The following is a 14,426-nucleotide window of genomic DNA, read 5'->3' on the forward strand; positions in this document are numbered from 1 at the left end:
AATTTATCTAATATAATCATACATTAAAATACTTTTTAAGAGCATCACCCATATCAATATCCTAAATAAGAACTTAATCATTAATTAATTAACTAGATATAGTTTAAATTATACATTAAAATCGTTGCAAAATCTTTAACTAATTGAATACCTAAATTTCAGGTGAGAAACTCCAATTTAAGTTTATTTCATTATTTCTTAGATAAATATTTAAAATGATCTTATCTTTTCTCACCTAATGTTTGCTTGAATTCAACATAATAAAATCTTAAATGTAGCTATTAGATTAAATATCTCCATAGTATATAGTTAAGTCATTTGATAATTAGTCTAAAGTAGTATTATTTTTACTCTTAACATCTTCTAATAATGTAATAAATAATTGATTATTTTCATAGATACATTAATTTTAATGTTGTTGACTTAGGCTCTATACAGTTAATAAAAATTTAGATCTTAACTCTGATAATTAGCAGTATATAACTAATGGAATAAATTAATTATTGACTAATTCTGTAGTTGCTAAAATAATATTTTCTTCAAAGTCTGCTTAAAATTCACATTCTTTTGACATGAAGTTAATGGCTTATAAAAAAACTAATAAGGATATTTAGTTAGCTTTGCAAAATTATTATAACTTTATTGAGATTTCATCACATAGTATTATTCTCTATAATTAGTATTACATTGTATTTGATTGTTGAAGTGGAACATCAATTGTAATTTTTTATTACTAAATAAACGTTTCAATAGGTATAATCTCTTATTATAATATCTCTTATTTTTTAATAAATCTGGCTGTTAATAATTTTGCTTGATTTTTTTGAAATTGCAAATTCTACAAAATGTTTGGTACTATAGGTGGAATTAAAAAATTACGATGAGGATTTTTAAGAATTTCAGTAAAGAAATAAGGAAGGTTTAATAAATAATCCATTCTACCTACAGCTTCGTTAAGTACAAATACATAGTTTGTAATAGTATCTCTTCTAGTAAAAAATAACTATATACAATAAGAATTCGTCTTCTGGTAACTTAATTCTGAGCATATTTATAAAAATGTAAGAATACCTTCATTAGCAGTCGAAACAGATAATTCATATGCTAGTAGCGGTGTTTTCAAAGAGATAAATTTCTTTTAATATACTTTTGTAGCCAATAATGGAATTTTCCTTTGTAATTATTGGAAAGCTACATTAATTTAAAGATATTAGAATAATTTAGTTTTAAAGCCAATAATTATTCTATCTTTTGACTGACATAATTAATAATCTGTAAGATGCTAGCAAAATTACTATTTTAGTGTTTTCTATGGTCCTCTAAGCTTGGGAATATTTTACAAATTTGGTAATATATTAGATTCCTTCTATTTACTAGTAATGATATAGTCTTAATCTCTTATAATGTCTAAATCTTTATGTTATTACTGAGGTTCAACGTTAATAGTTTAAAAATTTAGGTCTAGGCCTTAAATTTAATTCATTTATCACCTATATAAATACATATAAAATATTATTATTTTTATATGGAGTTCTCAGATCTTGATTTCCCGCTACAAGATGAAGTATAAACAGTCAGTTTTATTCCAACTTATTAAGATTTTACAGATATAGATGTAAGAGCAGATGAAAGATAGCTTTCAACTTCTGACTCAAATGTAGAAAATTATTTTCTCAATTCTTACTGTTCTAAGTATAATTCCTCTTAATCATCAATATAAAATTTACTCACAGATTGATGAGTGTATAAGTTTTTCTTATTTAAATTATAAATTACTTTCATTAATAAGTTTGTACTTTACACCATCCATTTTTGATTTAGATTATATATTATTAACATACTAGGGTACTAATTTTGTTATCATCAAAGAACTATACTATAGTATAATTATATATTATTGCTAAAAATATAAAATTATTTTTTCATTTCCACTCCACGTGGATGGCCCGTGACGCATAATTCTCAGCTCATCATATAGAACATACCCACTGCCGTGTTTGCGGTAACGAAAATGCCCTCGTAAACAAATATAGCCTTTGCATCTGCAGAAGATGTTTCCGCGAAAATGCTGCCAAGATTGGTTTCGTCAAGTATCACTGATTTAATTATGTATTTGCTTAATCTAGCTCACCTACGTTTTCATTCTTTAATTTTATGCATTTATTATTCTAATAAAAAATCTTTTATTCCTTATATTATTTAGCGAGCGTGTGTCTCCTTAAAACCTTTTGATTTCGCCCAGTGATCAAGCATCCGTACCACTGGTTTGAATCTCGATTCTACAAACAATATGCACCCGTATTCAGAAGATTTTCTACAAATCCTCCCAACAGCTTATTATGTGATTTATAGAGCATCAAACTCCATATATTCATCCTCTGATATATCTAAACTTTGATAAAATTTCATTTATGCCTAAATCCTTGCACTTTGTCTAAACATATATGGTACGCCTATAATAACTACTAATCTACCATACTAGCTTCCTATATCAATACCTTCAGCAAAACTTCCTCTAGCGACAGCACAAAAAATAGATCCCCTCCCCATGTCACACGCAACCATGTGACAATTGAGTGCATGTTGCGATTCTAGTGTGTTATTAGATTCAAAAAATATCAACCTATTCCCTTAAATCTTCAAATTTAACATTTATGTGAATGCAGCAAATTACTCAAGAAATGCAAAAGAAGGAAAGAATAGCAAAATACCATCAGATACTGTTTTAGATAATTATATAAGCACGTTAGCAACTGATACAACAGTATTTTATTCGAACCTGTGAGTAAAATTAAGAGTTATCTCTTCACGATTTAGTCCACTAGTTAGCAAAAAAAGTTTAAAATTTTTATCTAAATAGGTGCTAAATTATATAATATTTAATTAATACTTAAATTAAAGTCTATCTAACCCCATTATTTGTTTTGAAATATGGAATGGTCGTAATGTTCCTGACATGAATATTATATTAGTAAAACCCTTAATTATCTTTTCAATACCAATAGCACAATCTAAACATGTTAATTCTACTATATTTCTCTAGTTTGCAAGTATAATTTTAGTAGAGTCTTCGAATTTCATGAAAGGATAATCTACTGTCAAAGCAAACTTGTAAGCCTAGTTCGGATAGAGATCCACATACATTAAAATGGAGGCAAATTTTGTCAAATTAATTATTTGTTTCGAAATAACAATTGAAATATTGGCTTATTTTAGCACCTAAACAACTATTTTAAGATATCTTATACCCTCAAGAAGCATATTTTTATCATACTTCTGCTAAGAAATTATCCTACTAGTTTCAAACTACACATCATAAACGCGAGCTGATTCAATATTTTTAAGTATCTTAATTTCATTCAGAATTATTTAAAGCTATAATATGAACTACAATGGTAAAGATTTAATAGTAGTAATTGACTTTAATGCCTTAATTAATATAGCAATATCTTATGCGCACTTTTCGCATTCATTTTTAGTGAATTAAGCACTGATTGATGAGGTAGCTACTTTTGGGATATTATGAGCTTCATCAACGATAAGGATAGATGATTCGTCAAATTCATTTAATGCAGATATTTCTGAGTCAAAAATATAATTATATGAACATACTACAAATTTTGCTGTTTTAGATGCTGCCCGGTTAGCAAAAAATGGGCAGATTTATGCAACCTCAAAATCTTCCATATCATTTATATTTTGCGAATGGTAATTGAGAGAATTTTAGTAGAATTAGCAGTTTCTGTATATTTGACTGCATGTATGATCGATATCTGATGAAAATCTTACATCTGGATTAATACAAGTTTTTTGCTTAGATGCCAGAAATGAAAGTGAAAATGTAGTTTTAAGTTTTTTCAATTAGTTAACTACGTTAAGTACTTCTTAAAATGTCCTAGTAGCATAAATTATTCTACGTTTAGGCTAGTTTAAGGCAGCACATGCAGATAAAAGCGTTTTGCCACCTCCTGTATTAAGCTCAGTTAAAATTACAGCTGGTTTAGAAAGTGATCCGTAAATAAATTTATAAAAGTCAAGTTGAGGTTATTATGGTGTGAATGGGAAAAATGGAATTTAACTATTCTAATTGGTCTACATTAAACTAATATAAATAATTACGATATAATAATAAGTATAAAAGAAGAATCGTTTTATTTCATTTCATTAAAAATGGTAGTTAAGACTGTATCGCCTGCTAAATCCAAATCACCAGGTAAATCAAGTTAAAAATATTTTGAATAAAGATTTAAGAAGGAATCAACAGATGGTGTATACCGCAAAAGAGTTAAATAAGTAGAAGAGCCAAAAACCTCTAAGACTGCATTAATCTGTATGGGGCTATTCTTTTTAATGTTTATGTCAAGTACTATATATTCTTTTGCTAGATCAAAAACTACTACATCATCTGCTCCTCCTAAACGTCCACAAGTGGCCGGTTTAGATATTCCTAGAGAGGTTATGGAAAAAGTATAGCGTCTCACAAATGCTCAAGAAAGAGAAGCAGTAGTCATGGATTGGGCTTAGTCAGTGGGTATTGAATTCGAAAATAGAAAGGATGGTTCTTATATTGCAACTCGTGATGGCTAAGAATATGTCATTCGTGACGCTGATCCTGACTATGTTCCAGAAGAAGACATTTCCGAAGATACTTCTGAAAACGATATTATTACTGAAGTTGATTATGAAGAACATTAAGAAGATATCAATAACGAATGATCACTGATTTTTCTTTATCATCACAACAAGTCTAGCCAATTCAGCTACTGTTCTAGCAACGCTGTAATCATTAGCTCTCTTGATCAAAATTTCTTTCTCAACAATTGCTGCAGCATTCAAAATTTCTTATACTTTCTCAAACATCGCCTGATCAAAATCGTCTTTTTGGGATAGTATAAGATTTAATTCTTGCTATAAAATTGATAGTGATTCAACTATTGTTTAAAAGTCTCTTTTCGGAACCTTGTCACTTAACACCACCTTTTCAACTTCGGACCAGTGTAAATCACAATTAACAAGTTTATTTTATCTATAAACCTTGAAAAATGGTTAAAGATCATCACCAGGGGCACAATCTACAGTTAACATTATAGGAGTGTCTTCAATGGCCTAAAATAATGTTAGTAGAGCAGCATCAGATTCTTACAAAGGTTTAGTAGAATAAAATCCTAAAAATATCTCTTCAGGGTATACTTTTCTGAACATATAAATCAAATTTTTAGCATACTCTAAATCTAAATAAGTTAAATCTCGCTTTTCTTCAAAAGGAATTGGAAATGAGTTAGAGATTTAAATAACCTAATCGGAATAACCCATCAAACAACCTATAACACGTTATTTATTCGTATCTGAATCAACATATCTGCGTCGATGATCAGCAATTTAAAACAATACCGTAGGCTATAACTATATAGTGACGTCCATTTAGAGGTGTATATGAAAGTTATAATTATATATAATATTAATCACTAGAGCTGTTTTAATAATTTTATGCTATATTTTTAGGTCTTGCTTATTTTCTCACTTTGTTACTTAATTAATTATATAATCCCTATAGGAATTTACATAAATTATGAAAATAGGTCAATTAAATGCAGCTAGCATTCAAATAAATAAACTTTTCGAGTGAAAATATTTAGAATTTGGGATATTTATTCAGAACTAATTATCTGAAGATATAGCAAAGGCTCAATAATACCAACTAACTCCTATTATTATACTTATGGAGCATGTTCAAAATTTTTGCAAATAATTTTAAACATTTCTTAGCTATTCATCTGTTCAGGAAATTTTATAAACAAATTTCTTATGCATATTAAAGCATAGGTTGTAGCTGGAAATGTAATAAATTATTGAATAATATTAAACACTTAATGATCAAATTCGAGCATTTTTTCTACGATTATAGCAAAGAATTCAATTTAATCTTTATCGATAAATTTTAATATTTGCTGAATTTCTAAAAGCTATGCATACTCTTCTCTCTGATCAATTTTAAAACATTCTAAAATTAAATTTAAAAATTTACTATCATTAATAATCATCCAAAAAGAACAACAAATAGATGAAACTAAATTTAGTATTGTCGATTAAAAATCTGTATCTTTTAGCAAAGTTGACAGTATTTTAGATCGTCCTATAGCAATTTGGGCCGCTTTCATAGAAACTTGACAATAACATATTTACTTCTCTAATGTTTATTTAGAAATAACAGAAGTTTTAAAAGCTTCTTAAATTTCAGTATCGGAGATTGTGATTAGGTTGAGCTATCGTGCATGTGATTTGAATTAAATCGTTCGAAAGTTATTCATTTGTGGTTTATTTATTGTTTAAAAGGTATAAAAATAATATTATAGTAAACTAATAATTCGTCATTTAATGTGGGACACAGTTAGGGATTTTTTCTAACCGGAAGATTAAAAGATAAGACCTAAATAAGTATAAATATACTCTAATTTAGCATAATTTAGGTAGCCTTATACAAATTTTCCAGGATTTCAATTCTTAAAAGCATATAATTCATAGTAAAATATTCATTATAACAATACTACAACTACATAATATAATAACAACTAATCTACCTATGCAAGAACTGATGTACGGTGAGTTTTAAATTATTCTTAACATTATTATATAATATTATTATTGTTTTTATTTTACCACTTCAAAAATAAATGAATTTTGAAGCCAATGCTTCCAATTTTGTTTACTCAGATACCTAAATTCAATAGCTTAAGTAACCACTTGACGAATTACTAACCTAGACTTCTCAACGTATTTAAGAGATTTCTGTAAGAGTAAATAAATAAGACCTGGAAATCAAGTAATTCAACTAGGCCATTACAAACGCCGACCTGTATGTAGACTCTCTTATCGTACTACCAGAACAAATGCACAAAAATTTGCCTTCATTTAACGCACAATGCACCACAATAACCGGCCGTCGCTCATCGAATGAGGACGAAGAAATCGGCGTTTTACTATCGCAAAACAAAATCCCTTACTACTAAATCTATGCAGTTTTTGATGGTCACGGCGGTATCGATGCAGCCAGATTTTGCAAGGAAAATTTCGTTAAAATATTCTCGCAGAACAAATTTCTATAATTCAACTTCATCGAAGAAGCTATCAAAGAGACATTTTTAGACCTGGACTAGCAATTTTGTGAGCAACCAGGTATCAAAACAAACGTAGGAACAACGTGTGCTTGCGTCGTTTTCGACCTCGCAAGCGACAAAATTGTGATTGCAAACTGTGGTGATGCCAGGGTATTAATTTACGCTTAAAATGATGTTTTTGTGACTTTTGATCACAAGCCTAGCGATGTTTCAGAGCAAAACCGCCTCAGAACTTATTTCGCAACTGAAACGATGGAAATCAATGGCGTTCAAAGAGTAAATGGTTCCTTAGCTGTATCCAGAGCTATTGGTGATGTAGATTTCAAGATCTATGGCGTTCAGTCGAAACCAAACGTTCTGACGGTTCCTTGTAGTATAACCGATATTCTTTTTACAATAGTTGCCTGTGATGGTCTTTTTGACGTTATCAGCAACGACTAGTTAATCTCTGCAGTCAAATCAATGCTTGGAATGGAAGTTTCGTGCAAATCTGAGGATTAAAAATTCTTAGACGGTATTACGGCATATTTTGAGAACAAATTATTCGAAGGTGATGCGATTTTCAGCTAACTCTGTGGAGAAGTAGGTTAGACCGATTCTGGTGAAGTTAAAATCGATAAAAGTGATATCTGTGGCAAGATCTCATAAGTTTTAGTCAGGGCGGCCTACTTCCTAAATAGTACAGATAATATCACATGTATCGTAATTTTGTAAAAGTGAAGTCATTTCTTGTTCATTTGAATTGATGTTGTACCATCAGCATTTTTAGTCGTCTAGAAATCATTTATCGACATCCCAAACTTCCCTAAAATTTTATCTCCCCAACCTTTTAAGACGTCAACGGTAGCCCCAAGAGCTTTCTTATCAGCTTCGGCTTTAAATTCTTTTTCACCTTCACTTAACGGATCCAGTTCTTCAATTTTTGTCCACTCGATCTGACATGCGATCCAGTCATTTTGAGTCTAAAAAAGCTTAGCAAGTTTCACACGTGCTTTACGGTGAAGTGGGTCAGATTAGAGGCATTCTCTGAGATAGCGTTCCTTATCCTAAATTTAAATAGTAGCTTCACTAGCATTATGAGCAATTTTACTGCGAAAAGCAGAAACTGGTAAAGTTAATAGTAAATTATCATAAATTTGCAGGGATTCACTACGCTGACCAGATTTTAATAATGAATCCGCTGTAATTTTTTAATAAGCTTCATCATCTGTTTCCTAATAATAAGGGATCGAGAACTCTTATGGGATTGCGGGTGTAGGATCAGAAATTTATTTCATTTTTCTTAGATAGAAACAATTAATATTATATTTTAATTATATTGACATATATATACTTCGATTAATAGGGCATTTCATAAAAATAAATTATAGATTACTTAAAACAATACACTATCTCACATCTCCATTATTCTTATTCTGATGCGTTTAATCTCAGATTACTGTTCTTATATCTTTTCTTCGTGTAATTCAATTTATTTATTCATTTAATGTATTTAAAGTTAGTCATTTTTTCTTTAGATTTTCAGCAAATTCATCTCTTCAAAAACTTCGTTTAAATGTTTTCTTATTCCCCAAATATCCACTTCACTAGATTTTAATTTGCATGAATTTTCATCAATTTACATACCAAATTTAAGATTTATCTCATTTTAAGTCTCTATTTAAACTTTTTAATCTAATAATTCCCATTTGACAATAACTTCATTATTTAAAAATCTATCTTAAATATTACAATTATATGATTTAATATAGTGCTCTAGTCTTTCACAGCTTAGCTATCTTGATAGCTAAGGAGATCTAAACTTTAATTCTTATTAGTAGAAAATATAGGCAAAATTTAAAACAGGCTGAAACTCAATCTCAATTGGATTAAGCGGAATAGAAGACAGATCCAAAATAAAAGTAGATTTACCATTTGATAATATTGCAATGTTTTTCATTAATGTTGTTAAAATTGGTAGCTAGTTTATAATAAAATATTAAATTTCCTTTAAATGCTTATCATATACAATTAGATTACCAGTATTATTTAGTGAAAAGTAATTATGATAATGAAAAATGTCGGAATCTGATGGAAATTCGGCATATGATGTAAGTATTTATTTTGTTTCTATATTAAAAGCATAATTATTAGAAAATATAATAAAATTCTCATGAATAACAGCTTGCTTTGGAGATGAAAGAAAAGGTAAGGTATGATAGTGCTAAAATCCCCATTTGTAATATTTATATATTTTATCGTCATGAATTCCTAAATAATAAGACTTATATTCCATGCCATATTATAATGGATTACCAGCTTCCACAATATCAAATGAAACGCATGATTTTGTAGTTACTTTAAAATCATTTTTACTAAATTCATATGCAATATTATTTAAATATCCGTAAAGGTATCCATCAACTTCATGAAGGAAGAATACATCTTCCGGATACATTCTAAAAATTTAGATATATTTTATATAATAACATAATATGGAAATTTACGTAAAATGACAAAATGTGTCAAATGTAGCTAAGAATCATAAAATCTATATAAAGGTTTGTCATTTTGTTCTCTTCATTATATTAATTTCTTAGAAACGAGACTATATAAGTAAATACGATAGCATATTAATAAAACAGATTAACTGTTTTTAAATAATTCTCCTTTTAATCCAATTTTATTGAAAGGTTTATTTAGATACTTTAAGTATAATATATAGTTTTTTGATTAGCTTGTTTTCTCAGAGGACTGTCCAGATTATTTACCCTTATATTAAGAGTTTTAACCAGATTACTCTAAAAAATAGAATGTGAAACATAAGGCTGAGGAAGAGATTTAATTATCAGCTATTCCAGGCCAAGAACTAGCTATTTAAATTATACTTGGTGTATCAAAAGGCAACATACTTACCCCAGTTAAGAATTTTAAAAAATCAGGTTCATTATATTTAATGCGTGATTTTAGCTTTTAGGATTGTGAAAAATTAGGATATACTATTGATAATTCTAAATATGGAGCAGCATTGATGGATGCTAGTTAAGATTTTGAGGCGGTATTGGGTTGTATAAGCAGATTAGAAATTGATACATGATTTTTGATATTATTTATTATTATATACAAACCTATACACCAGTTTTATGATAATATCAAGAAACTGTAATTTTAAATTATAAATGAGAATGATTTAATATAGCAATTATGCTGCTACGATCATTATATGTGTTATAACAAGGTTTCCTTAATGTTTTTTCTAATTTTCAAATTGGGTTTTTATTTTTGAAATTTATTGTTTCGTTACAAAATTACATTCTCCCAGTTTAACTGTCTTGCAATTATTTATAATTTTATTTTTCTGGACAAATGTTTACCCAAATGTAGATCTTAATAATGGTTTATATGATTATTATTATATTTTAATGGTACATGGAGTAACCTCATTAGTTTATCAATTCAGTAACCATGTAGTTTTATAAACTAGCTAAGTTTAATTTATTTATGGGTTATTCATTCTTAGTTTTTGGCAACTAATTTGTTTTAGCTTTAGTTATTTTTGTTTTGAACTATATGTAGGAGTTTTTACATTCAGATTTTATCTTAAAATGATATATTATTACTTTATAAGTGTTATAATATTATTTATTGTATCAAATTTAGGATAGAGTGATTTATAATGAGAGTTCTATGATAAATTAAGTAATTGATAATATTAGAATACTACAAAATTTATATGCTGTTAATTATTTCAATTTTGTAATAAATTATACTCAAAATTTAATATCATTTTAACCTAAATCTTTCCTTATTAAATTAACTTGGAACTAATTCATATTAACAACCCTTATTGCTTCATAACATTCCATTTATAATTTAGTCACATATTTGACATTTATTTAGATAAAATAAATATTATACAAATAATGAGCATAATCTGACTTCCCTTTTCCATTCCACAAATGACACTTACTGAAAAAATTGATTTTTTCTTCTCTTCATTCTGTGTTAGCTTTTTTGACCCAACAAAAAAATTGGTCGACTAACATAAATATTAAATTCCAGTAGATGATCTCTCTTCTCTTCTTAAAAATATTACCGCTTCATAAAGTGAGATATTAGATGCAATTTCTTTATCAAAATATCTCAAGTTACGTGATGGGAAAATAACTGTACCAATGCCACAGAAACCCTACGATACTGCACTGATTATGTCAGCTTTTCCTAAATGTATGCCAACTTTTAAAGCTAAAAAATTTCTTCAGGATCTCACACAAATTCCTAATATTAATGTTTATGATTATATATTGAAATCCTCTATAGAGTAGCTATCTTTCTGCCTTAAATTTGATAATTTAGAAGACAAAGAAAAATTCAAAAAGTTCTTTAAAATGGAGCGAGCTGAACGTCTTATGAAAGAAAACTGGAATGACTTTCACAGCTACATGAAAAAAGCTAAAAAGTTTTATGAAAGTATAGATTAAAAAGACCCTGCGATTTCAATTTTGGCAAAATTAGAACAGTTTAAATCTAAAGTTTTTTTATTGGAATTTACTCCTGAAATTATCGAGAGACATAAATTGGGAGTTGAATAATTTTACGATGTTAAGGCCTATCGGAGAGAAAATAATCGCCGTGATTACCTTCAGAGGAAAGGTTTATGGAAAGAGGATTTAAATCCAAAAATAGATAAAAAACGACAAAAGGAAAATACTAGATATAAAGTTCAGAAGAAGTGATATTATTTTAATATATATGTATTCAAAATCTGAAATTGTGCTCATAATGAATAAGTCAATATCAGGAAATTCGTCTAAAAAATACTCATCATGCTTATTTGATCCTATATTTTCTGAAACTGCTACGGTAACAATGAATGAATAGATAGAGGGGTAGAGCTTTTAGATATAAAAATGTTAGACTTCCACTTTATAACACGGATTGTGTTCTATAATCGGCAGAAGGCCAACTAATGAAGATAGAGAGCTTATTATATAAAATGTATAATTTAAAATTTTTGCAATTTTTGATGGTCATGGTGGGGATTAAGCATCGGCATATTGTTATGCTAATTTTTAATCGATTTTTTAGTCACAAATATAGGAAAAAAATCCAGAGTTGGCATTAATCGAGACTTGTTTAATTTTAGATAATTAATTCTCAAAATTAATCCGTTTTACTTCTGTGGGTACTACGGCTAACATTGTTTTATTTTACTAAAATGATATTTACTACTGTAATGTTGGTGATAGCCGTTGTGTTGTAGCTTATAATAACAAATTATTTGGATCTGTTGATCATACTCCTTCTTATGATAGATAAAGATTAACAAAGCTTGGTGTTCGGGTAATTAATTGCATGGGAGTCGATAGAGTTGATGGGAATTTAGCATTGGCAAGAGCTATTGGAGATTAATATATGGCTCATTAAGGTATCATAGCATAAGGTGATGCAGGAAAAATATGTATTATTAACGAAATGGATTTTTGTATAGTGGCTTGTGATGGCCTATATGGCATTTTTACAAACTAATAGGTTAGTGATATTATCTAATCTTGTCTCTAAGGATCTCCTGTCACAGGCACCGCACAGCGTATTTTATTAGAAGCTAGTATTGCTTATTTTTAAGGTGACAATATGAAAGGGGATTTGCTGTTAGGGAAAGTTGTTAGTTAACGTGTTTACAAAACAAGAGTTTGCAATGATGTTGATCCTTAAGCGTCATAAGCTACAAAACTAGCACAAATTTTATGTAAACTTTCATATTGGAAAAATAGTATGGATAATGTTAGCGTTATCGTTATTTTAAAATGAAGTTATATTTTCACTTAACTTTCATATTTTTAGATAAGAAATAAATAATTATTGTACATACAGCAGAAATCCCCAAGGAAATTACTGAAACAATAATTTTTGATTGAATTATGCTAGATAATTATATTTATGAAACGAAGAAATGGTCGTTCTGATCTAATACTAAATATCCAATTATATGCTTTGCTTATTTTGCGTCAATTATTTTTGAAAAATCACCTGTAAAACATTAGTTCATATTATCGGAATTCCATATTATCCCATTTGTTAATTTAAATCCTGTAAGCCTATTTTCTAAGAAAATATTCAATTTTCCATAAATAATACCTGTAATCTCAACACATATTTCCTTTTATTTTAGCATAAACGAAACATTTGAGATATTATAAAACTTATACCTAGATGCCACAAATATTGAATTTATCTCCAATTTTGTTGAAGTATCAAAAATTGTTAAAGTTAAATATTATAGAGAAGGAAAAACGCATTCAGTAAAATCTTATAATTATACTGAATTAAACTACAATACATAGTCTTGGTATTATTCTAAAAATACTAGTTCGCTACATTTCGTTTACAAAATATAAAAGGTTTCTCTGCAATGATTTTACTCTCTTTCATTTAACACAGAAGTTAAATTATTGATTGAAAATGCAAGATAATTATTATTATAATAATCATGATTTTATAAAATTTCTGTTAATCGTATACTTAAACTTGTATCATAATTTATTGAACAAATATCTTTTAAGTTATAATGAGAAAATCTAACATAAGCTTAGTTAGCAAAAAGTATTATATTATCTATATTAGCATTAATACTACTTATGTTATAAAGTGGAATATTTATTAAAACACTAGGACTATCATGATCATAAATTCTAAGAAACCATTTCTATGAGTAAGAAACCAATTATTAGAGTGAGATAATATCTTATTAATTTAGTGTCAGTATAATATCGTAAAGATTGTCATCTTTTAAAATTGCAATCTGAGCAATAGATACAAGTTAGCTTTGGAGATCAAAAACTATCTCTAGAACCTTAGATTTCATAAAATTAAGATCACAATTAGACCATTTTTCTTAAGTAAGATGAAGTTAACCCTTATCTGCATCAATTTTAACGTTTTTAAAACATTGAGAATAATCTGCTAATTCAATATTGAAGAATTGTATTGGTTAAGGTGCTGCTGTTCCCACTGTAAAATTACCATACCATGTTTTAAGAATAGCTTAATCTATAACAATATTAAAATTAACAAAATAATGATGATTATTAATAGTAATTTTAGATATCGATGTTATTGTTGGCAATATTAGAGTAACATCTTGAATACACCCATCATAATATTAATCTGTCGGGATCAGTATTAATTAGACTAACTCCCGATGTTTTATTATGTTAAGTGTTGAGGTGTTAAAGCAAGTGGATAATAACATAATCATTTTAATTTATAATAAAATAGTAATAAATTAAATATTATTATTTACCAATACTAAAGATAATAATTATATTAAAA

At 28.0% G+C, this 14,426-nt stretch overlaps 13 protein-coding genes across 13 annotated transcripts; 6 read left to right on the forward strand and 7 right to left on the reverse strand. All coding sequences in view use genetic code 6, as the record gives it.

Annotated features, from left to right (window-relative positions):
- Window positions 1-16: 16 nt before the first annotated feature.
- SS50377_26727 (uncharacterized protein) lies at window positions 17-1,483 on the reverse strand (the record flags this gene model as incomplete). The annotated part of the gene is made up of 1 exon (XM_067910533.1): window positions 17-1,483. The coding sequence occupies one exon, from the start codon at window positions 1,481-1,483 to the stop codon at window positions 17-19; it is 1,467 nt and encodes a 488-aa protein (XP_067761220.1).
- A 458-nt stretch (window positions 1,484-1,941) lies between these two features.
- Window positions 1,942-2,100, forward strand: SS50377_26728 (Ribosomal protein S29; the record flags this gene model as incomplete). Its single annotated transcript, XM_067910534.1, has 1 exon — window positions 1,942-2,100. One exon carries the CDS (start codon window positions 1,942-1,944, stop codon window positions 2,098-2,100), a length of 159 nt encoding a protein of 52 aa, XP_067761221.1.
- Window positions 2,101-2,139: 39 nt separating this feature from the next.
- SS50377_26729 (DNA repair helicase RAD3) lies at window positions 2,140-4,098 on the reverse strand (the record flags this gene model as incomplete). The annotated part of the gene is made up of 1 exon (XM_067910535.1): window positions 2,140-4,098. The coding sequence occupies one exon, from the start codon at window positions 4,096-4,098 to the stop codon at window positions 2,140-2,142; it is 1,959 nt and encodes a 652-aa protein (XP_067761222.1).
- A 72-nt stretch (window positions 4,099-4,170) lies between these two features.
- On the forward strand, window positions 4,171-4,716 carry SS50377_26730 (uncharacterized protein; the record flags this gene model as incomplete). The annotated part of the gene is made up of 1 exon (XM_067910536.1): window positions 4,171-4,716. One exon carries the CDS (start codon window positions 4,171-4,173, stop codon window positions 4,714-4,716), a length of 546 nt encoding a protein of 181 aa, XP_067761223.1.
- Window positions 4,717-5,421, reverse strand: SS50377_26731 (26S proteasome non-ATPase regulatory subunit; the record flags this gene model as incomplete). Its single annotated transcript, XM_067910537.1, has 1 exon — window positions 4,717-5,421. The coding sequence occupies one exon, from the start codon at window positions 5,419-5,421 to the stop codon at window positions 4,717-4,719; it is 705 nt and encodes a 234-aa protein (XP_067761224.1).
- Window positions 5,422-5,462: 41 nt separating this feature from the next.
- Window positions 5,463-6,308, reverse strand: SS50377_26732 (Transmembrane domain-containing protein; the record flags this gene model as incomplete). The annotated part of the gene is made up of 1 exon (XM_067910538.1): window positions 5,463-6,308. One exon carries the CDS (start codon window positions 6,306-6,308, stop codon window positions 5,463-5,465), a length of 846 nt encoding a protein of 281 aa, XP_067761225.1.
- A 363-nt stretch (window positions 6,309-6,671) lies between these two features.
- Window positions 6,672-7,835, forward strand: SS50377_26733 (Protein phosphatase 2C; the record flags this gene model as incomplete). Its single annotated transcript, XM_067910539.1, has 1 exon — window positions 6,672-7,835. One exon carries the CDS (start codon window positions 6,672-6,674, stop codon window positions 7,833-7,835), a length of 1,164 nt encoding a protein of 387 aa, XP_067761226.1.
- A 2-nt stretch (window positions 7,836-7,837) lies between these two features.
- SS50377_26734 (Tetratricopeptide repeat protein) lies at window positions 7,838-8,392 on the reverse strand (the record flags this gene model as incomplete). The annotated part of the gene is made up of 1 exon (XM_067910540.1): window positions 7,838-8,392. The coding sequence occupies one exon, from the start codon at window positions 8,390-8,392 to the stop codon at window positions 7,838-7,840; it is 555 nt and encodes a 184-aa protein (XP_067761227.1).
- A 116-nt stretch (window positions 8,393-8,508) lies between these two features.
- SS50377_26735 (uncharacterized protein) lies at window positions 8,509-9,552 on the reverse strand (the record flags this gene model as incomplete). Its single annotated transcript, XM_067910541.1, has 1 exon — window positions 8,509-9,552. One exon carries the CDS (start codon window positions 9,550-9,552, stop codon window positions 8,509-8,511), a length of 1,044 nt encoding a protein of 347 aa, XP_067761228.1.
- Window positions 9,553-9,606: 54 nt separating this feature from the next.
- SS50377_26736 (uncharacterized protein) lies at window positions 9,607-10,191 on the forward strand (the record flags this gene model as incomplete). The annotated part of the gene is made up of 1 exon (XM_067910542.1): window positions 9,607-10,191. The coding sequence occupies one exon, from the start codon at window positions 9,607-9,609 to the stop codon at window positions 10,189-10,191; it is 585 nt and encodes a 194-aa protein (XP_067761229.1).
- An 862-nt stretch (window positions 10,192-11,053) lies between these two features.
- Window positions 11,054-11,830, forward strand: SS50377_26737 (uncharacterized protein; the record flags this gene model as incomplete). Its single annotated transcript, XM_067910543.1, has 1 exon — window positions 11,054-11,830. The coding sequence occupies one exon, from the start codon at window positions 11,054-11,056 to the stop codon at window positions 11,828-11,830; it is 777 nt and encodes a 258-aa protein (XP_067761230.1).
- A 16-nt stretch (window positions 11,831-11,846) lies between these two features.
- On the forward strand, window positions 11,847-12,905 carry SS50377_26738 (Protein phosphatase 2C; the record flags this gene model as incomplete). The annotated part of the gene is made up of 1 exon (XM_067910544.1): window positions 11,847-12,905. One exon carries the CDS (start codon window positions 11,847-11,849, stop codon window positions 12,903-12,905), a length of 1,059 nt encoding a protein of 352 aa, XP_067761231.1.
- A 10-nt stretch (window positions 12,906-12,915) lies between these two features.
- On the reverse strand, window positions 12,916-14,352 carry SS50377_26739 (uncharacterized protein; the record flags this gene model as incomplete). The annotated part of the gene is made up of 1 exon (XM_067910545.1): window positions 12,916-14,352. One exon carries the CDS (start codon window positions 14,350-14,352, stop codon window positions 12,916-12,918), a length of 1,437 nt encoding a protein of 478 aa, XP_067761232.1.
- Between the last annotated feature and the right edge of the window lie 74 nt (window positions 14,353-14,426).

Source organism: Spironucleus salmonicida, chromosome 7, assembly GCF_000497125.1.
Source record: "Spironucleus salmonicida strain ATCC 50377 chromosome 7, whole genome shotgun sequence".
Taxonomy (NCBI): domain Eukaryota; phylum Fornicata; order Diplomonadida; family Hexamitidae; genus Spironucleus; species Spironucleus salmonicida.